This window comes from Tachyglossus aculeatus, unplaced genomic scaffold (assembly GCF_015852505.1).
Source record: "Tachyglossus aculeatus isolate mTacAcu1 unplaced genomic scaffold, mTacAcu1.pri scaffold_1_arrow_ctg1, whole genome shotgun sequence".
In the NCBI taxonomy this organism is placed as follows: domain Eukaryota; kingdom Metazoa; phylum Chordata; class Mammalia; order Monotremata; family Tachyglossidae; genus Tachyglossus; species Tachyglossus aculeatus.
In genome coordinates this window covers 25011-48444 of record NW_024044915.1, presented here as the reverse complement: position 1 = coordinate 48444, position 23434 = coordinate 25011, and the positions used below count along the sequence as shown (strand labels likewise).

General features: G+C 51.6%; 1 protein-coding gene across 1 annotated transcript in view; it reads right to left on the bottom strand.

The window, feature by feature from the left end:
• Positions 1-23434, bottom strand: part of BAHCC1 (BAH domain and coiled-coil containing 1) — a gene marked incomplete at its 5' end in the record, with an annotated part of 81385 nt that overhangs the window by 37448 nt on the left and 20503 nt on the right. The window contains 6 exon segments of the mRNA XM_038742916.1: positions 2220-2331; positions 10753-10881; positions 12862-12998; positions 13089-13306; positions 17729-18514; positions 21945-22302. Of these exon segments, the coding sequence (XP_038598844.1) occupies positions 2220-2331; positions 10753-10881; positions 12862-12998; positions 13089-13306; positions 17729-18514; positions 21945-22302 (1740 nt within the window).

The following is a 23434-nucleotide window of genomic DNA, read 5'->3' as shown; positions in this document are numbered from 1 at the left end:
GCCGGGGCATTCCCGCCCACCCTGGGCTCCGGGGTGGGCGGGCGGGGAAGCCAAGAACACCCAGAAGGCCGGGGGCAGGCCTACCGCTCGGCTCACCACAGGCTCTGGCTTGGCGTTTGTTTGTCTAAAGCGGGGAGGTTAGCCCGGCTCCGCTTTGGCTAGCCGGGGGCAGGGGAGCCCTGGGAGCAAGGATCAGACCCCCTTCCCCGCAGGACAGGAAGAAGGGGGGCCCCGCCGGGCCAGATTCCAGGTGGTGCAAGCCTCAAAAAACCAGGCAACTCACAAGGTTGGGACTCAAAAACGCTACCTTCCCGCCTGCCGGCATTCCCGAGACGGGCCAAAGCCACACGGGAAAGCCAACCGTGTGGAGGGATGGGGCGAAGCGAACGGCGGGACCTCGGACCCGGATTTCAACCGTATTTATTGAGCGCCGGACTAAGCCCTGGGCGGGGGTTGGTTCTTTTAGACTGTGAGCCCACTGTTGGGTAGGGACTGTCTCTATATGTTGCCAACTTGCCAACTCAAGCGCTTAGTACAGTGCTCTGCACACAGTAAGCGCTCAATAAATACGACTGATTGATTGATTCAGCCCCTTCTTTTTCCTCTCTAGGCTGGCAGCCTGCCGCAGGCAGGGAACGTGTCATTTTGTCGTTCTACCGTCCTCCCCCAAGCGCTTAGTCCAGTGCTCTGCACGCGGTAATAATAATAATAATAATAATAATAATAATAATAATAGTATTTGTTAAGCGCTTACTCTGTGCAAAGCACTGTACTAAGCTCTGGGGAGGTTACAAGGTGACCAGGTGGTCCCATGGGGGCTCACAGTTTTAATCCCCATTTTACAGACGAGGTAACTGCGGCACAGAGAAGTGAAGTGACAACTTCTAGACTGTGAGCCCACTGTTGGGGAGGGACCATCTCTATATGTTGCCAACTTGTACTTCCCAAGCGCTTAGTACAGTGCTCTGCACACAGTAAGCGCTCAATAAATACAATTGAATGAATGAATGAAAGTGACTTGCCCAAAGTCACACAGCTGACAGCTCATTCATTCATTCAAGTCACTTAACTTATCTGTGCCTCAGTTCCCTCATCTGGAAAATGGGGATGAAGACTGTGAGCCCCCCGTGGGACAACCTGATCACCTTGTAACCTCCCCAGCGCTTAGAACAGTGCTTTGCACATAGTAAGCGCTTAATAAATGCCATCACTATTATTATTATTATTCAACCGTATTTATTGGGCGCTTACTGTGTGCAGAGCACTGGACTAAGTGCTTGGGAAGTCCAAGTTGGGCCAGTTGATTTGAACCCATATTTATTTATTTTGCTTGTACATATTTATTTTATTTTGTTAGTATGTTTGGTTTTGTTCTCTGTCTCCCCCTTTTAGACCGTGAGCCCGCTGTTGGGTAGGGACCGTCTCAATATTCATTCATTCATTCATTCATTCAATCGTATTTATTGAGCGCTTACTGTGTGCAGAGCACTGTACTAAGCGCTTGGGAAGTCCAAGTCAGCAACATATAGAGACGGTCCCTACCCAACAGTGGGCTCACAGTCTAGAAGGGGGAGACAGACAACAAAACAAAACACATTAACAAAATAAAACAAACAGAATAAATACGTACAATGTTGCCAACCTGTACTTGCCAATACGATTGAATGAATGAATGAAGCTCTATTCATCCTCCCTCCCATCTTTTAGACTGTGAGCCCACTGTGGGGTAGGGACCGTCCCTATATGTTGCCAACTTGGACTTCCTAAGCGCTTAGTCCAGTGCTCTGCACACAGTAAGCGCTCAATAAATACGATCGAATGAATGAATGAATGGCCTCTGACTCCAAAGCCCGGGCTCTTTCCACTGAGCCACGCTGCTTCTGGTACTACTACTACTACTACTAATAATGATGGCATTTATTAAGCGCTTACTATGTGCTGTTCTAAGTGCTGGGGGGGGTTACAAGGTGATCAGGTTGTCCCACGGGGGGCTCACAGTCTTCATCCCCATTTTACAGATGAGGGAACTGAGGCACCGAGAAGTGAAGTGACTTCTGGTACCGGCTCATTAAATGCGACCGAACCAACGAAGTGTGAAGGAAAGGCCTCGAGCGTCGCTCGCTCCTCAGCCTCGACTGGAAGGGGGGATGCCAAAGGAAAGGGTGGAGGGGGGCGGGAGTGGTCTCGCCGTTCCGGTCCGTGGGATTCGGGGAGGCTACCTGAGAGTTCTTGATCCCACCGTAGACGCCCTTGTCCAACTTCCTGGTCTTCCTGGGCTCTCCTTCACCCTGCAGCTCTGCGCACAGGAGGGTCAGGCTGGCCTTGACGGATCTGGGAAAGCGGGAGAGACGGAGAGTGGGCCGGGGCGGGGGGCCGGAGTCCAGGGGCAGTGTGGGTCCCGGCTGTCGGGGGAGGCCAGTTGGGAGCCGGGGAGAGAAAGAGGGGGACACAGAGACTCTTTCCCCCAGGCCACACAGGCTGAAAGCTCCTTGAGGAGAAGGATTGTCTTTTAGACTGTGAGCCCACTGTTGGGTAGGGCCTGTCTCTATAGGTTGAATGAATGAATGAATGAATTCTAGACTGTGAGCCCACTGTTGGGTAGGAACTGTCTCTATATGTTGCCAACTTGTACTTCCCAAGCACTTAGTCCAGTGCTCTGCACACAGTAAGCGCTCAATAAATCATCATCATCAATCGTATTTATTGAGCGCTAACTATGTGCAGAGCACTGTACCAAGCGCTTGGGAAGTACAAATTGGCAACACATAGAGACAGTCCCGACCCAACAGTGGGATCACAGTCTAAAAGGGGGAGACAGAGAACAAAACCAAACATACTAACAAAATAAATAGAATAGATATAAATAGGATTGACTGATTGATTGATTGTCTTCCTAACTCTACTGACCTCTCCCAAGCGCTCAGTACAGTGCTCAAGGCCCTATTGAGAAGCAGCGTGGCTCGGTGGGAAGAGCCCGGGCTTTGGAGTCAGGGGTCATGGGTTCAAATCCCGGCTCCGCCAATTGTCAGCTGGGGGACTATGGGCAAGTCACTTCACTTCTCTGGGCCTCAGTTCCCTCATCTGTAAAATGGGGATTAATAATAATAATAATCAATCAATCGTATTTATTGAGCGCTTACTATGTGCAGAGCACTGTACTAAGCGCTTGGGAAGTACAAATTGGCAACACATAGAGACAGTCCCTACCCAACAGTGGGCTCACAGTCTATGCATTTATTAAGCGCTTACTATGTGCCAAGCACTGTTCTAAGCACTGGGGAGGTAACAAGGTGATCAGGTTGTCCCACGAGGGGGGCTCACAGTCTTAATCCCCATTTTACAGATGAGATAACTGAGGCCCAGAGAAGTGACTTGCCCAAAGTCACCCAGCTGGCAATTGGCGGAGCCGGGATTTGAACCCATGACCTCTGGCTCCAAAGCCAGGGCTCTTCAAACTGAGCTACGCTGCTTCATGATTCCTCATCAGGCTAATCACACAGACACAGACACATACGTGTCATCCTCCCTTCAGGCCCTCAGGCCCTACTGAGAGCTCACCTCCTCCAGGAGGCCTTCCCACACTGAGCCCCTTCCTTCCTCTCCCCCTTGTCCCCCTCTCCATCTCCCCCACCTTACCTCCTTCCCTTCCCCACAGCACCTGTATATATGTATATATGTTTGTACATATTTATTACTCTACTTATTTTACTTGTACATATCTATTCTATTTATTTTATTTTGTTAGTACGTTTGGTTTTGTTCTCTGTCTCCCCCTTTTAGACTGTGATCCCGCTGTTGGGTAGGGACTGACTCTATATGTTGCCAACCTGTACTTCCCAAGCGCTTAGTACAGTGCTCTGCGCACAGTAAGCGCTCAATAAATACGACTGATTGATTGATCTCCTCCAACACGGCCCGAACCTCCATTTTAAGCCCTAAATACCAGGCAGGGCCCACTCGGCGGTGCCGAGGATCGCCCGCTTCATCTGAGCCCACTGTTGGGTAGGGGCTGTCTCTATGTGTTGCCAACTTGTACTTCCCAAGCGCTTAGTACAGTGCTCTGCACACAGTAAGCGCTCAATAAATACGATTGATGATGATGATGATGGTGGTTTGTGGGGGAGCTGGGCTGAACTGGGCGGCGGGGACTCCTGGCTCCCGCAATGCCAGGCCGCCCGCGGTGCGGGACGTGGGTGGTTCCCCAACTGAGCCGGGAAGCTCCGGTTCCCAAATTCTCCTTGGTGTGGACGGGCCAAGAGCCGCACCCGCATCCCCCCAGGCGGCTACCGCCCCAAATTCCCTCCTCCTCCTCCTCCTCCCGTGGCTCTCCCTTCCTGCAGCTGCAAAATTTTCCCGGCCGCAACCGAGGCCGGGAAGAGGCCCAAACCCAGCCCCTGCGGCTTCCCGGCCGACAGGCCCCCCGATTCACCCTCCGGCCGGGATTCATCATCATCATCAATCGTATTTATTGAGCGCTTACTATGTGCAGAGCACTGTACTAAGCGCTTGGGAAGTACAAATTGGCAACATATAGAGACAGTCCCTACCCAACAGTGGGCTCACAGTCTAAAAGGGGGAGACAGAGAACAAAACCAAGCATACTAACAAAATAAAATAAAATAAATAGATTCCCCAGGACACCCAGGACCTGGAGTCCCCCCTGGCCTGGAGAATGGCCACCCCTGCCCTCGGCAAACCCGGATTTGCCGGGAGTCTCCGTCACCCGTCATGCTGAGACCGACGGGACGATTCCCTGGAAGCCCGCGACAGGGCCCGGGCCGGGGGCTGTTTCTCACAATTCCCCAGGCCCCACGATCAATCAATCGCATTTATTGAGCGCTTACTGTGTGCAGAGCACTGTACTAAGCGCTTGGGAAGTCCAAGTTGGCAACATATAGAGACGGTCCCGACCCAACAGTGGGCTCACGGTCTAAAAGTCAGCTTGGAGGCCGGGCGAGGTACCGGGGTGTCTTCCTGGCTCCCGGGAAGGGCGTCGGGTGGGAATTACCCTCTCCCTGTGCCTCAGTTTGAGCCGGCGGGACCCCGTTACCACGGGGCCTTGGGGAGTCACCAACTCCGGACCCCACAAGTAGCCCGGTGGGGGAAAAAGAAAGCCCCACCTCTCTCCAAAGCCCTCCTGACTAAATAATGATGGCATTTATTAAGCGCTTACTACGTGCCAAGCACTGCTCTAAGCGCTGGGGGGGGGGGTACAGGGTAATCAGGTTGTCCCACTGGGGGCTCCCAGGCTTCACCCCCATTTTACAGATGAGAGAAACGAGGCCCGGAGAAGTGAAGTGACTTGCCCAAAGTCACACGGCTGACAATTGGCGGAGCCGGGATTTGAACCCATGACTTCTGTCTCCAAAGCCCGGGCTCTTTCCACTGAGCCATGCTGCTTTTCCTATGCCCACAGGCCAGTTGTCCACCCAGCCCAGACGCCAAGCAGTCAATCGATCGTACTTAGCGAGCGCTTACTGTGTGCAGAGTGCTGTACTAAGCGCTCGGGAGAGTACGATACGACAAATGTAACAGAGTTGGTGGACACGTTCCCTACCCACAACGAGCGGATCGTCTCCGAAGTTGGCCCCCGGATGCTGGCAAGCAGAGAGCGGGCCGACCCTATCGATTTAATCCTGACGTATTTATTGGGCGCTTATCGTGCGCAAGGCACTCGACTGAGCGCTCGGGAGAGTCCAGTATGGCAATAAACAGATACACTCCCTGCCCGCGACGAGCTTACCGTCTAGAAACCTTGACACTTTCGGTCTCACTTCTCTAGAAACATCCTACAGAAATGAAGCATGGCTCAGTGGAAAGAGCCCGGGCTATGGAGTCAGAGGTCATTGGTTCGAATCCCAGCTCTGCCACATGTCTGCTGTGTGGCCTTGGGCAAGTCACTTCACTTCTCTGAGCCTCAGTTGCCTCATCTGTAAAATGGGGATTATGACTGTGAGCCCCACGTGGGACAACCTGATCACCTTGTATCCCCCCAGCGCTTAGAACAGTGCTTGGCACATAGTAAGCGCTTAACAATTGCCATTATTATTATTATTACTATTATTAAATGATCCCTGAAAGTACGGTATATGATGAGGATGATGATAATGGCATTTATTAAGCACTTATTATGTGCAAAGCACTGTTCTAAGCGCTGGGGTAGATACAAGGTAATCGAGTTGTCCCACGTGGGGCTCACAGACTTAATCCCCATTTTCCAGATGAGGGAACTGAGGCCCAGAGAAGTGAAGTGACTTGCCCAAAGTCACACAGCTGACAGGTGGCGGAGCCGGGATTCGAACCCGTGACCTCTGACTCCAAAGCCCGGGCTCTTTCCACTGAGCCACGCTGCTTCCCTCGACCTCGATTCCAGATGATCCCGATATAGCCCCCCCGTCTCTCTGAAACCTCTCCCACTAGCAACTCCGCCTCACTCAACTGGGATCTACTGGGACGAATGGGATTTCTCCCCCAAGACCGTACGCTCGCCGTGGGCGGGGGAAGCGCCCATCCACGCTGTTAGATTGTCCTCTCCCAAGCGCCGCGCCCAATAAATCCGATCGATCCGATCTCTCCCTTCCCAAATCGGATCTAAGTGGCGCATCCCTCCCGGGGGGCTGAGTGAGGTGGGTCTCCGTCGAACCTTCACTCGGTTTCCTAATGTTTCGTGACATAAAACCCGGAGATTAATTTTTCCGCCCCCCCCCTCCCGTCTTAATTGAAGGCACCATTTAGTGCAGATTTAACTATTATTACCAAATCATCAGGATTGATGCGGCGTGCGTCCGCGCTCGCTCCGATCCTCCTTGGAGGAGCTCGGAGGATTTATGTAAATGGGCTTGCCGGGAGAGGCAATTTGTAGCAGGGAAGGACGATTATACGGAGCCGGGAGCTCGCGGACGGACTGAACGGGGGCGGATAATGGATAGGAACGGAGCGCTGGCAGCGATGAACGCCACCGCAGCGTGACCGATGACTTTATACGGCGCAGATAAAGAGGCTTTTACGCCACGCTGCCTCGCGCTCGGCTCGGAGGGGCGGCCCGGTCAGGTGATGGGATTTATTGAGCGCTTTGCCGGGCGCCGGGCACTGTCCTGAGCGCTCGGGGGAGGCCGCCGGAACGCCATCACAGACCCGTGCCCTGCCCGCAGTGAGCCGACTGTCTCAGAGCGGGCGGCGGACGATTGATTGACTGTATATATGTTTGTACGTATTTATTACTCTATTTATTATAGAGAAGCAGCGTGGCTCAGGGGAAGGAGCCCGGGCTTTGGAGTCAGAGGTCATGGGTTCAAATCCCGCTCCACCACATCTGCTGTGTGACCTTGGACAAGTCACTTCACTTCTCTGAGCCTCAGTTCCCTCATCTGTAAAATGGGGATCAAAACTGTGAGCCACAAGTAGGACAACCTGATCACTTTGTATCCCCCCCAGTGCTTAGTAAGTAAGTGCTTAACAAATGCCAACATTATTATTATTATTATTAGTAGTATTTATTTATCTTACTTGTACATATCTGTTCTATTTATTTTATTTTGTTTGTTTGGTTTTGTTCTCTGTCTCCCCCTTCTAGACTGTGAGCCCACTGTTGGGTAGGGACTGTCTCTGTGTTGCCAACCTGTACTTCCCAAGCGCTTAGTACAGTGCTCTGCACACAGTAAGCGCTCAATAAATACGATTGATTGATTGATTGATTAGAAAGGAATAAACGACCGACGTGGACGAAAGTGGCGTGGGGCTGGGAGTGGGGGGCGATCATCATCATCATCAATCGTATTTATTGAGCGCTTACTATGTGCAGAGCACTGTACTAAGCGCTTGGGAAGTACAAATTGAGCGATGAATAAAGAAGCACAGAGAAGCAGCGTGGCTCAGTGGAAAGAGCCCGGGCTTTGGAGTCAGAGGTCATGGGTTCAAATCCCGGCTCCGGCGCTTGTCAGCTGGGTGACTTTGGACAAGTCACTTCATTCATTCAATCATATTTATTGAGCGCTTACTGTGTGCAGAGCACTGGACTAAGCGCTTGGGAAGTATAAGTTGGCAACATATAGAGACGGTCCCTATCCAACAGTGGGCTCACAGTCTAGAAGACTTCACTTCTCTGTGCCTCAGTCCCCTCATCTGGAAAATGGGGATGAAGACTGGGAGCCCCACCGTGGGACAACCTGATCATCATCAATCGTATTTATTGAGCGCTTACTGTGTGCAGAGCACTGGACTAAGCGCTTGGGAAGTCCAAGTTGGCAACATATAGAGACAGTCCCTACCCAACAGTGGGCTCACAGTCTAAATCTGTAATATAAATCTGATCACCTTGTTACCTCCCCAGCACTTAGAACAGTGCTTGGCATATAGTAGGCGATTAATAAATGCCATTATTATTATTATTATTATTAAAGGGAGCGGGTGAAATTATGGGAAAGGGGCTCTTGTCCGAACCGCCTGGCCTGCTGGGGTGACCTTGGGCCGGTCGTTGGACTTCTCTCGGCCTCCTCACCCGTAAAATGGGGATGATAGCCCTGTTTTCCTTCCCTTTTAGGCCGTTAGCTCCCTGTGGGATGGGCACGGTGTCCGGCCTGATTAGCTCGAGTCGCTCAGTAAGGTGGCTGGGGCAGAGTTAGCACGTACCAAACACCTCTAGATTGGAAGCGCGTCAATAATAATGATAATTACTCGTGAAGCGCTCACTCTGTGTCGAGCGCTGGGGCGGATACGAGTTCATCGGGTTGGACGGAGTCCCCGTCCCGCATGAGGCTCTCAGTCTTAACCTCCGTCTGCAGATGAGGGAACTGAGGCACAGAGACGCGAAGTGTGCCCAAGGTCACACAGCAGACGAGCGGCGGAGCCGGGATCAGAAGCCAGGCCCTTCTGCTCCCAGGCCCGCGCTCTACCCATTAGGCCGCGCTGCTTCCCTGCCAGATAATAACTGTGGTATCTGTTAAGCGCTTACTATGTGCCAAGCACTGTACATATTTACTATTCTATTTATTTTGTTAATGATGTGTGTATATATATATAATTCTATTTAATAATAATAATTATGGCATTTATTAAGCGCTTACTATGTAAAAAGCACTGTTCTAAGCGCTGGGGAGGTTACAAGGTGATTAGGTTGTCATCATCATCATCAATCGTATTTATTGAGCGCTTACTGTGTGCAGAGCACTGTACTAAACGCTTGGGAAGTACAAGTTGGCAACACATGGGGGCTCACAGTCTTAATCCCCATTTTCCAGATGAGGGAACTGAGGCACAGAGAAGTGAAGTGGCTTGCCCAAAGTCACACAGCTGACAACTGGCAGAGCCGGGATTTGAACCCATGACCTCTGACTCCAAAGCCTGGGCTCTTTCCACTGAGCCACACTGCCTCTCTAATGATACTGACACCTGTCTACTTGTTTGGTTGTCCGTCTCCCCCTTCTAGACTGCGAGCCCGTTTTTGGGTAGGGATCGTCTCTATATGTCGCCGACTTGGACTTCCCAAGCGCTTAGTACGGTGCTCTGCACACAGTAAGCGCTCAATAAATATGATTCCGGGGCTGGAGTTAGAACCCAGGTCATTCATTCATTCAGTCAGTCGTATTTATTGAGCGCTTACTGTGTGCAGAGCACTGTGCTAAGCGCTTGGGACGTCCAAGTTGGCAACATATAGAGACGGGCCCTACCCAACAGCGGGCTCACAGCCTAGAAGGGGGAGTCGGAGAACAAAACAAAGCATATTAACAAAATAAAATAGACTAAATATGTACAAATAAAATAGAGTAATAAATCCATACAAACATATATACAGGTGCTGTGGGGAGGGGAAGGAGGTAAGGCGGGGGGGATCAATCAATGAATCAATCGATTGTATTTATTGAGCGCTTACTGTGTGCAGAGCACTGTACTAAGCGCTTGGGAAATACAAGTTGGCAACATACTGTGAGCCCACTGTTGGGTAGGGACTGTCTCTATATGTTGCCAATTTGTACTTCCCAAGTGCTTAGTCCAGTGCTCTGCACATAGTAAGCGCTCAATAAATATGATTGATGATGATGATACTGTGAGCCCACTGCTGGGTAGGGACTGTCTCTATATGTTGCCAATTTGTACTTCCCAAGCGCTTAGTACAGTGCTCTGCACATAGTAAGCGCTCAATAAATACAACTGATGATGATGATGATACTGTGAGCCCACTGTTGGGTAGGGACTGTCTCTATATGTTGCCAATTTGTACTTCCCAAACGCTTAGTCCAGTGCTCTGCACATAGTAAGCGCTCAATAAATACGATTGATGATGATGATACTGTGAGCCCACTGTTGGGTAGGGACTGTCTCTATATGTTGCCAATTTGTACTTCCCAAGCGCTTAGTCCAGTGCTCTGCACATAGTAAGCGCTCAATAAATACGATTGATGATGTTACCATGGAGAGGGTCCTTCTAATAATAATAATGATGACATTTATTAAGTGCTTACTATGTGCAGAGCACTGTTCTAAGCGCTGGGGGGGATACAAGGCGATCAAGTTGTCCCACGTGGGGTTCACAGTCTTAATCCCCATTTCACAGATGAGGTAACTGAGGCTCAGAGAAGTTAAGTGACTTGCCCAAGGTCACACAGCAGACGTGCGGCGGAGCGGGATTCGAACCCATGACCTCTGACTCCAAAGCCCGGGCTCTTTCCTCTGAGCCACGCTGCTTCTGCCCCGCCCCAGGTTCTACCCCCCAGGCCACGATTCCCGGCCCCCCCCCGGCTCGAGGCCTCAACTTACCTGACGGCCTTGGCGTCGCACTTGGGGGGCTGGCCGGCGTGGCGGAGGGCGGGGGGCGTGCTGGAGTGTTTTCGCTTCCTGGGGCGTCCCGGCCCGCGGCGGGCTGGGCTCCGCGAACTTTCTTCTCGCCTGCGGACCCCCCAAGGGTGGGCGGGGGAAGGGGAAGAAGCGGTGAGACAGGTCCCCCCCCCATCACTTCTCGCGCCCAACGTTTGTACGGATTTAGGACTCTATTAATAATAATAATGATGGCATTTATTAAGCGCTTACTATGTGCCAAGCCCTGTTCTAAGCGCTGGGGAGGTTACAAGGTGACCAGGTTGCTCCACGGGGGGCTCACAGTCTTCATCCCCATTTTACAAAGGACGTAACTGAGGCCCAGAGAAGTGACTTGCCCAAAGTCACACAGCTGACAATTGGCGGAGCCGGGATTTGAACCCATGACCTCTGACTCCAAAGTCCGTGCTCTTTCCACTGAGCCACGCTGCTTCTCTATCGGTTTTCCTTGTACATATTTACTATTCTGTTCACTTTACTTCGTTAATATGTTTTGTTTTGTCGTCTGTCTCCCCCTTTCAGACTGTGAGCCCGCTGTTGGGTAGGGATCGTCTCTATATGTTGCCAACTAGGACTTCCCAAGCGCTTAGTCCAGTGCTCTGCACACAGTAAGCGTTCAATAAATACAATTGATTGATTGATTGAAATCCCAACTCCGCCACTTGTCAGCTGTGTGACTTTGGGCAAGTCACTTCACTTCTCTGGGCCTCAGTTCCCTCATCTGTAAAATGGGGATTAAGACTGTGAGCCCCAATGGGACAACCTGATCACCTTGTATCCTTCCCCAGCGCTTAGAACAGTGCTTTGCACATAGTAAGCGCTTAACAAATGCCATCATTGTTATTAAGTAATAATAAAGTAATAAATTACTTAAGTGATAAAGTAATAAATTATTACTCTATTTATTTATTTTACTTGTACATATCTATTCTATTTATTTTATTTTGTTAATATGTTTTATTTTGTTCTCTGTCTCCCCCTTCTAGACTGTGAGCCCACTGTTGGGTAGGGACCGTCTCTATATGTTGCCAACTTGTACTTCCCAAGCGCTTAGTCCACTGCTCTGCACACCGTAAGCGCTCAATAAACACGACTGATTGATTGAAATCCCGGCTCCGCCACTTGTCAGCTGTGTGACTTTGGGCAAGTCACTTCCCTTCTCTGGGCCTCAGTGACCTCATCTGTAAAATGGGGATTAATCAATCAATCAATCCATCAATCGTATTCCCTTCAAGGCCCTACTGAGAGCTCACCTCCTCCAGGAGGCCTTCCCAGACTGAGCCCCTTCCTTCCTCTCCCCTTCGTCCCCCTCTCCATCCCCCCCATCTTACCTCCTTCCCTTCCCCACAGCACCTGGATATCTGTATATATGTTTGTACGTATTTATTACTCTACTTATTTATCTTACTTGTACATATCTATTCTATTTATTTTATTTTGTTAGTGTGTTTGGTTTTGTTCTCTGTCTCCCCCTTCTAGACCGTGAGCCCGCTGTTGGGTAGGGACCGTCTCTATGTGTTGCCGACCTGTACTTCCCAAGCGCTTAGTACAGTACTCTGCCCACAGTAAGCGCTCAATAAATACGATCGATCGATTGAATGATAGAAGGGGGAGACAGAGAACAAAACCAAACGTATTAACAAAATAAAATAAATAGAATAGACATGTACAAGTAAAATAAATAGACTGTGAGCCCCACGTGGGACAACCTGATCACCCTGTATCCTTCCCCAGCGCTTAGAACGGTGCTTTGCACATAGTAAGCGCTTAACACATGCCATCATTATTATGATTATTATTATTATTAAGGTCCGTCTGTAGACTGTGGGCTGGTTGCGGGCAGGGAAGGTGTCCCTCCCAAGCTCTTAGTCAATCAATCAATCGTATTTATTGAGCGCTGACTGTGTGCAGGGCACTGTACTAAGCGCTTGGGAAGTCCAAGTTGGCAAAATATAGAGACGGTCCCTACCCAACAGTGGGCTCACAGTCTAATAGTCCAGTGCCCCGCACCCGGTCAGCGCTCCCTGACCGGACGAACGGGGCGAGGCCTACTGATGGTCGTGGCGCCGCTGCAGTTTGGCCAATTCCCGCTGCTTCTCCTTGTAGCACCTCTGCAGGGCCGCCAACCTCACGCGCATCTCCACCTCTTCCGCGTCCAGCTGGTCGATGGCCGACTTGAGGGGGCAGACCTGCCGGGCGGGAAACCGGGCGTCATTCGGACCCGGGGGGGGCGGCGGGCCCGGCCCCCTCTCCGGCCCCCACCGTTCCCCGGCGCTCACGGGCTTGATCTTGGGGGTCCAGGCGCCCTTGCGGAGCAGGATCCGCACCCGGGGGCTGGGGGTGGAACGGCAGCGGGGGCCGGCGGCGGCGGCGGCGGCGGCGGGGGGTCCGGCCCCCGGCGGGTCGCCCCCTCGGCTGGCGGCCTCGGCCAGGGACCAGGCGGCGGCGATGGTGGCCAGGTGCTGGAGGTTGAACGTCATCAGGTCCTCTTCCTCCACTGGAAGGACAGGGAGGGGGATCAATCAATCAATCAATCAATCAATCGGATTGACTGAGCGCTTACCGTGTGCGGAGCACCGGACTAAGCGCTTGGGAAGTCCAAGTTGGCAACATAGAGAGACGGTCCCTTAGAAGATCCGTTCGGCCCAAGCGGGGTTCACAGTTTTCATCCCCATTTTACAGATCAATCAATCGTATTTATTGAGCGCTTACTGTGTGCAGAGCACCGGACTAAGCGCTTGGGAAGTCCAAGTTGGCAACATAGAGAGACGGTCCCTACCCAACAGCGGGCCAACTTGGACTTCCCAAGCGCTTAGTCCACTGCTCTGCACACGGTATTCATTCGTTCAATCGTATTTATTGAGCGCTTACTGTGTGCAGAGCACTGGACTAAGCGCTTGGGAAGTCCAAGTTGGCAACATAGAGAGACGGTCCCTACCCAACAGCGGGCCAACTTGTACTTCTCAAGCGCTTAGTACAGTGCTCTGCACACAGTATTCATTCATTCAATCGTATTTATTGAGCGCTTACTGTGTGCAGAGCACTGGACTAAGCGCTTGGGAAGTACAAGTTGGCAACATATAGAGACGGTCCCTACCCAGCAGCGGGCCAACTTGTTGCCAACTTGTACTTCCCAAACACTTCGTACAGTGCTCTGCACACAGTATTCATTCATTCATTCATTCATTCAATCGTATTTATTGAGCGCTTACTGTGTTCAGAGCACCGGCCTAAGCGCTTGGGAAATACAAGTTGGCAACATACAACATTTGGTTTTGTTCTGTCTCCCCCTTTTAGACTGTGAGCCCACTGTTGGGTAGGGACTGTCTCTATATGTTGCCAACTTGTACTTCCCAAGCACTTAATACAGTGCTCTGCACACAGTAAGCGCTCAATAAATACGATTGATTGACTGATTGATTGTTGGGTAGGGACTGTCACTATATGTTGCCAACTTGGACTTCCCAAGCACTTAGTCCAGTGCTCTGCACACAGTAAGCGCTCAATAAATACAATTGATTGATTGATTGTTGGGTAGAGACTGTCTCTATATGTTGCCAACTTGGACTTCCCAAGCGCTTTGTCCAGTGCTCTGCACACAGTAAGCGCTCAATAAATACGATTGATTGATTGATTGATTGTTGGGTAGGGACTGTCTCTATATGTTGCCAACTTGGACTTCCCAAGCGCTTAGTCAAGTGCTCTGCACACAGTAAGCTCTCAATAAATATGACTGATTGACTGATTGATTGATTGAGTGAGCCCCACGTGGGACGGGGACCGTGTCTGACCCCATTAGCTGCCAATAAATACATAAACAAATAATAAATAAATAATTAGCCCCAATAAATACGATTGATCGATTGATTAGCTGGCAGTTACCCCAGCGCTTAGGACAGTGGCCGGCACTTAGTAAGCGCTTACCAAATACCACAATTATCACAATTACAATTATTACAATTATCACAATTATGATTATTGGAGAGGGAAGGAGAAAGAGGAGCGATTCCAATGCTTCCCATCCTTGGGAATAACGGTATATCCCGGGCTCCGTCCTCTCCCATCTGCCAGCGGCCTCGCTGCCCACCCTCGGACCCCGCGACCGGGCAGGGCCCGGGGAGGACCGACCCACGGGCTCCGGGGGGAAATTAACTTGACAATTAACTTTATCTCCCCGCGGCACAAAGGAGCCGAAGGAAGTTGGCAGCCGGCGCTGGCGGGGTTTGACGTGTTGGGAAAACAAACTGCCGGCTAAGCCGCGAGGACTCGGTTATTTTCTTTCTATAAATATCGGCGAAACACAATACGCGGCTTCCCCCCCCCGCCCGAGGGAGGTCGGAAGAGTCCGGCTTCTGTGGTGGGATTTTCCTCCCGCTTTCCCAGGGAGGAGAGGCCGGGGGTGGTGGGACGTTGGGAGGGCCTGGACTGGAAGTGGGGAAGGGTCTGCACACAGTAAGCGCTCAATAAATACGATTGAATGAATGAATGAATGAATGAATGGCCTCCTGACCTCGAGCTGAATGGGGCCTTCACACCCGTCCACATGTTTTGTCTTCTTGTCCGTCTCCCCCTTCATTCATTCAGTCGTATTTATTGAGCGCTTACTGTGTGCAGAGCACCGGCCTAAGCGCTTGGGAAATACAAGTTGGCAACATACAACATTTGGTTTTGTTCTGTCTCCCCCTTTTAGACTGTGAGCCCACTGTTGGGTAGGGACTGTCTCTATATGTTGCCAACTTGGACTTCCCAAGCGCTTAGTACAGTGCTCTGCACAGAGTAAGCGCTCAATAAATACGATTGATTGATTGATTGTTGGGTAGGGACTGTCACTATACGTTGCCAACTTGGACTTCCCAAGCACTTAGTCCAGTGCTCTGCACACAGTAAGCGCTCAATAAATAGGATTGATTGATTGTTGGGTAGAGACTGTCTCTATATGTTGCCAACTTGGACTTCCCAAGCGCTTAGTCCAGTGCCCTGCACACAGTAAGCACTCAATAAATACGACTGATTGATTGATTGATTGTTGGGTAGGGACTGTCTCTATATGTTGCCAACTTGGACTTCCCAAGCGCTTAGTACAGTGCTCTGCACTTAGTATGCGCTCAATAAATACGATTGATTGATTGATTGATTCTCTGGGCCTCAGTTCCCTCATCTGGCAAATGGGGATTAAGAGTGTGAGCCCCACGGGGGACAGGGACTGTTCTCCAACCTGATGAACTTGTATCTACCCCAGTGCTCAGAACAGCCTGGCACATAGCAATAATAATAATAATGTTGGTATTTGTTGAGCGCTTACTAGGTGCAAAGCACTATTCTAAGCGCTGGGGAGGTTACAAGGTGATCAGGTTGTCCCACGGGGGGCTCACAGTTTTAATCCCCATTTTACAGATGAGGGAACTGAGGCACAGAGAAGTGAAGTGACTCCAAAGCCCGTGCTCTTTCCACTGTGCCACGCTGCTTCTCAATATAGTAAGCGCTTAACAAGTACCATCGTTATTATTAGAGAAGCAGCGTGGCTCAGTGGAAAGAGCCCGGGCTTGGGAGTCAGAGGGCATGGGTTCGAATCCCAGCTCTGCCACATCTGCTGTGTGACCTTGGGCAAGCCACTTAACTTCTCTGAGCCACAGTGACCTCATCTGGAAAATGGGGATGAAGACTGTAAGCCCCACGTGGGACAACCTGATCACCCTGTAATAATACTAACGGCATTTATGAAGCGCTTACTAGGTGCAAAGCACTGTTCTAAGCTCTGGGGAGGTTACAAGGTGATCAGGTTGTCCCACGGGGGGCTCGCAGTCTTCATCCCCATTTTACAGATGAGGGAACTGAGGCCCAGAGAAGTGAAGTGACTTGCCCAAAGTGGCGGAGCCGGGCTTTGAACCCATCAATCAACCAATCGATCGTATTTATTGAGCGCTCACTGTACGCAGAGCACTGGACTAAGCGCTTGGGAAGTACAAGTTGGCAATACATAGAGACGGTCCCTACCCAACAGTGGGCTCACAGTCTAGAACCCATGACCTCTGACTCCAAAGCCCGGGCTCTTTCCGCTGAGCCACGCTGCTTCCCTACGGCGCTTGTATCCCCCACAGAGCTTAGAACAGTGCTTTGCACATAGTAAGCGCTTAACGGATGCCATTAGTGTTATTATTGCTTATATTTATTACTCTATTATATTTATTACTCTATTTATTTTATTTGTGCATATCTATTCTATTTATTTTATTTTGTTAGTATGTTTGGTTTTGTTCTCTGTCTCCCCCTTTTAGACTGTAAGCCCGCTGTTGGGTAGGGACTGTCTCTATATGTTGCCAGCTTGGACTTCCCAAGCACTTAGTTCAGTGCTCTGCACACAGTAAGCGCTCAATAAATACGATTGACATCCGCCAAGCTAGCTCTCTTCCTCCCTTCAAGGCCCTACTGAGAGCTCACCTCCTCCAGGAGGCCTTCCCAGACTGAGCCCCTTCCTTCCTCTCCCCCTCTCCATCCCCCCATCTTACCTCCTTCCCTTCCCCACAGCACCTGTATATATGTATATATGCTTGTACATATTTGTTATTCTATTTATTTATTTATTTTACTTGTACATATCTATTCTATTTATTTTATTTTGTTAGTATGTTTGGTTTTGTTCTCTGTCTCCCCCTTTTAGACTGTGAGCCCGCTGTTGGGTAGGGACTGTCTCTAGATGTTGCCAACCTGGACTTCCCAAGCGCTTAGTCCAGTCTCTGCACACAGTAAGCGCTCAATAAATACGATTGATGATGATGATGATGATTGATTGATTGATTATTGTTATTTAAGGGCAGGGTCGAAGCCCAGCCCGCCATGCCCTCCTCTCCCGGGGCAGCGGGGCGTCCCCGGCTGGACGGCACCGGGGGGGGACGGGAGCGGGGCCGGCAGGGGTCTGTACCTTCTTTGGCTTCCTCGCACCTCTGCCGCTGGAACTCCAGGTCGGCCAGTTCGCTGAGCAGGGCGATCCCGGGCATCCCTGAGGTCCGGTGCCAGGCCGGAGGGGCCGGGGCCGACCCGAGGGCGGGCAGATCGCCCAGGTCGATGCTGGCGGCCACCAGGGCGTCCAGCCCGGGCCACGCTTTGGCTCCGGGGGCTTCTTCCTGCGGGTCATCCCAGCCCTCGTCCTCCTCCTCCTCTTCTTCCTCCTCCTCCTCCGGCTCGGCCCCGTCCTCTTCCGCGCGGGCCGGCTCGGGGGCTCCGGGGGAAGCCGGGGCCGCCGTCCCCTTCCCCTCCCGGCCCGCCTCGGCCCGGCCGTCCTCCTCCCGCTCCCCGCCGTCCCCCGCCTCCGTCCGCTCCCCTCCCCGAGGACCATCCCGCCAGTTCTCGGCCTCCGGGCCTCCGGGGTCCGGGTGCGAGCCGTAGCGGGCCTCCCCCGGGGAACCGAGCGGCCTCGGGTGGGGGGGGAGGAGGGGGTGGCGGGGCGGCGGGGGGCGGAGGCGGTGGTGGGGGGCCAGCGCAGGCGTCGGCCCCCCGGCCTCGGGGCCCGGGCCGGCGTCCGCCGGGGCGACCGACTGGCCGGGGGGCCGCTCGGCGGCCGGGAACGTCCGGGATTGCTCCGGGTCGGTGCCCGCGGAGGCGGGTTGCATACTTTGGGGGTCCGCGGGGTCGGCCGAGTGAAGGTCCGGGGGGAGAGGAGGAGGGCAGCCCATGCCGACCGCGGGGAAGCTGTAGCCGGACGACAGATCTGCGGGTGACAGAGGGAGGAAAGCCAGGAGTGAGAGCGGGGACCGTTACACTGCGAGCCCACTGTTGGGTAGGGACCGCCTCTAGATGTTGCCAACTCGTCCTTCCCAAGCGCTTAGTACAGTGCTCTGCACACAGTAAGCGCTCAATAAATACGATTGATTGATAACAATAACCACCATGGCATTTGTTAAGCCCTCCCTCTGTGCCAAGCCCTGTTCTCAGCGTTGTGATGGATACACGGTCATCAGGTTCCCCACAGCACCTGTACATATGTTTGTGCATATTTATTACGTTTGATTTGATTGATTGATTGATTGATTGATCTACCCCAGAGCTTAGCACAATGCTGAGCACATAGTAAGCGCTTCACAAATGTCGTTTAAAAAAAAGTCCAACCTAATTAGCTTGTATCTACCCCAGCGCTTAGTACAATGCCTAGCACATAGTAAGCGCTTAACAAATACCATCATCATTATTATTATTATAAAAAAGTCCCACCTAATTAGCTTGCATTTACCCCAGCGCTTAGTACAATGCCTCGCACATAGTAAACGCTTCACAAATGTCATTTTAAAAAAGTCCAACCTAATTAGCTTGTATCCACTTCACAAATGTCATTTAAATAAAAGTCCAACCTGATTAGCTTGTATCTACCCCAGCGCTTAGTACAATGTCTGGCACATAGTAAGCGCTTCACAAATGTCATTTAAAAAAAGTCCAACCTAATTAGCTTCTATATACCCCAGCACTTAGCACAATGCCTAGCACATAGTAAACACTTCAAAAATGTCGTTTAAAATAAGTCCAACCTAATTAGCTTGTATCTACCCCAGCGCTTAGTACAATGCCTAGCACATAGTAAACGCTTCACAAATGTCATTTTAAAAAAAGTCCAACCTAATTAGCTTGTATCCACTTCACAAATGTCATTTAAATAAAAGTCCAACCTGATTAGCTTGTATCTACCCCAGCGCTTAGTACAACGCCTAGCACAGAGTAAGCGCTTCACAAATGTCATTTAAAAAAGTCCAACCTAATTAGCTTGTATCTACCCCAGTGCTTAGCACAATGCCTAGCACATAGTAAACACTTCAAAAATGTCATTTAAAAAAAGCCCAACCTAATTAGCTTGTACCTACCCCAGCGCTTAGTACAATGCCTAGCACAGAGTAAACACTTGACAAATGTCATAAAAAAAGTCCAACCTAATTAGCCTGTATATACCCCAGCGCTTAGTACAATGCCAACACAAAGTAAGCGCTTCACAAATGTCATTTAAAAAAAAAAATCCAACCTAATTAGCTTGTATCTACCCCAGCGTTTAGTACAATGCCAAGCACATAGTAAGCGCTTCACAAATGTCATTTAAAAAAAGTCCAACCTAATTAGCTCGTATCTACCCCGGCACTTAGCACAATGCCTAGCACATACGAAGCGCTTCACAAATGTCATTAAGAAAAGAGTCCAACCTAATTAGCTTGAATCTACCCCAGCGCTTAGTACAATGCCTGGTCCATAGTAAGCGCTTCACAAATAGCATTAAAAAAACCCCAAAATCTGCCACTGCCTCACCCCGACCGGAAAAAGGGTGATTTTCTGTTTTTGAAAGGGCATGATGTTCGGATCAGGGTTTTCTCTGAACCGGAACACACCAGCTGGGTGTCAGAGGCATTACGCCTCATTAACTGTAATAAAAAATAAAATAAAAAACTTGGAGAGGGGGGAAAAAAAAAAAACCCTGGCTTGGCTCGGCCTGCTTATTGTGAAACTGGGACCGGTTTTATGTCCATCACGTGGGTTTCCAATGTAAACAGTCGGCCTAATTCAGAGAGAATTAAAGGGCATCGTCGGGGAGCCGGCGGCGAGAGCGGGCCGGCGTGGGTAGGGCGGGCACGGCCACTCGCTCAGGGCTGGGCACCGGGCTCCTTCCCCCGAGGGATCTCACCTCGGCTGCCCCGTTTCCTCCTTCCTCTTCCTCGTGCCCGGCGGCCCACGGGGACAGAGGTTGCCAATATGCCCCGCGGCCACCCTGACTTGGCCGGTGATTGCTTCACGGGCCCTGTCCGTTTCCGCTTCCCCCTGGACCACTTTCCCCCTATGTCCGCCACCAACCCGCCTCACATCTCTCCCCTTTCTCCCCCTCCTCTCTCCGCACACAGCGAACGCTCAATAAATACCACTGCTTCCCTCTCCCTCTCCTCATCTCTCCTTTCCTCTCCCTTTCATTTTCTCCCTCCTCTTTCCCTCATCTCTCCTTCCCTCTTCCTCTCATTTTCTCTCCTTTCATCTTTCCTTCCCTCCTTCCTCTCATTTTCCCTTCCTCTCATCTTTCCTTCCCTCCTTCCTCTCATTTTCCCTCCTCTATCCCACTCCTCATCTCTCCTTCCTTCTCCCTCTCACCTTTTCTTCCCTCTTCCTCTCATTTTCCCTCCTCGATCCCTCTCATCTCTCCTTCCTTCTCCCTCTCATTTTTCCCTCCCTCTTCCTTTTTCCCTCCTCTATCCCTCTCATCTCTCTTTCCTTCTCCCTCTCATCTTTCCCTCCCTCTTCCTTTTTCTCTCCTCTATCCCTCTCATCTCTCCTTCCTTCTCCGTCATCTTTCCTTCCCTCTTCCTCTCATTTTCCTTCCTCTATCCCACCCCTCATCTCTCCTTCCCCCCCTTTTCTCTCCTCACTCCCTCTCATCTCTCCTCTTTCCCTGTCATTTTCTCTCCTCCCTCTCCTTCTGTCTCCCTCTCATCTCTTCTCTCTCCCATCTCTCCTTTTCTTTCCCTCATTTTCTCTCCTCTCACCTCTCCTTCTCATCTCTTCTTCTCTTTCACCCTTTCTGTCTCTACCCCTTTTCCTTCCTGTCTTCCCATCTCTCCGTCTCCTGTCTCATCTCTCTCCATCTCCACATCTCTCTCTCTCCCTCTTGTTCTCCCTAACTCTCCCTCCCCATCTTTTTCTCTCTCCCTCTCTGCCCATCTCCCGCCCTGTCTCCGCATCTTTCACCCTTTCCTGAACCCCCCGTCTCCCCGCCTCTCTCTCTCCCGATCCGCCCATCTCTCTTTCTCCCCGCATCTCTCTCTGTCTCTCTCCCCACCGCCCAATCCCCGGCTCCCCTCAAGCCGATGAAGGTGCCCGGGGCCGGCGGCCTCCCCTTGGCCTTGTCTCCGGCTGATGGATATTAATCGAATCCCTCCGCCGGCCAGACGGGCCCTCCAGATGAATGGCGTATCTTTCCACGGCTCAAGGACTGCGGAAGGAGACGGCTGCCCCGACCCCGGGCTTCCCCCAGCTCCCGATCCCCCCCAACGACTCCGTGCTGATGTGGGGAGGGGGAAGCAACGATGGCGAGAGGGGCTTCCCGTCCCCCGTTGGCTGTGCCCGGCCCGGCCTCGCTGGCGTCCGCGGGCACCGACCGACCGGGGCAGGGGCAGCCTTACCTGGTTTGAGCGATTTGGGGTAGTCCTTGGGGGGCCCCCGGCCCGTCTCGTCGTCGGCCTGGCTTCCCTTGGAGCTGGGGCCGGGGCTGGCGGCGGGGGAACGGGGGGCCACGGCGGGGCTGCTGGCGGGGCACGTGGGTAAAGTGCACGGGGCGGCGGGGCGGGGCGGGGGGCATTTCGGGGGGTGCCGCAGGCCCGGGGAGAGGCAGCAGGGCGACAGTTTGGCGGGGCACTGGGCGGCGGCGGGCGAGGCCGTGCCCTTGGTCAAGGGGGTTAAGGCAACTGGTTTGTGAGAGGGCCTCAGGGCCTTCTCCGGGAGCGGTTCGTCAAACTCCGCCGGGTGATCCTCGGGCTTCCGCTGGGACACAAACAACACACAAACACACAATAATAATAATAATGATAATAATGGTATTTGTTACGCACTTACTATGTGCAAAGCGCTGGGATTGATACAGGGTAATCAGGTAAAAACACAGGGCCGTCAGCGGGCGTCCTGTCCCCCCACTCCACCCGCCTCCCCGCTGAGGATGTTGCCATGTCGCCAATTTGTACTTCCCAAGCGCTTAGTACAGTGCTCTGCACATAGTAAGCGCTCAATAAATACGATTGATGATGATGATGATGAGGGATCGAGGTGGCTGGAGGAGGTGATGAGGATGATGGCATTTGTTGAGAAACAGCCTGGCATAGCGGCTACAGCCCGGGCTCGGGAGCCAGAAGGTCATTATTATTATAACTATAATCGCATTTATTGAGCGCTTACTGTGTGCAGAGCACTGGACTAAGCGCTTGTACATATTTACCATTCTATTTATTTTGTTAATAATGTGCATCTAGCTTTACTTCTAATGACTTGCCACCTGTCCACGTGTTTTGTTCTGTTGTCCGTCTCCCCCTTCTAGACTGTGAGCCCGCTGTTGGGTAGGGCCCGTCTCTAGATGTTGCCGACTTGGACTTCCCAAGCGCTTAGTACAGTGCTCTGCACACGGTGCGCGCTCAATAAATACGACTGAATGAATGAATGAATGTGAGCCCATTGTTGGGCAGGGACCGTCTCTAGATGTTGCTGACTTGGACTTCCCAAACGCCCAGTCCAGTGCCCTGCACATAGTAAGTGCTCAATAAATACGATTGAATGAATGAATACAACTGTGGCTCAATGGAAAGAGCCCGGGCTTGGGAGTCAGAGGTCGTGGGTTCTAATCCCGGCTCCGCCACTTATCAGCTGTGTGATTTTGGGCAAGTCACTTCACTTCTCTGTGCCTCAGTTCCCTCATCTGGAAAATGCGGATGAAGACTGGGAGCCCCCCGTGGGACAACCTGATCACCCTGTATCCCCCCAGCGCTTAGAACAGTGCTGTGCACATAGTAAACGCTTAACAAATGCCATCATTATTATTACTATTATTACAAGTTGGCAACATATAGAGACGGTCCCTACCCAACAACGGGCTCACAGTGTAGAAGACAGGCTCACAGTCTAGAAA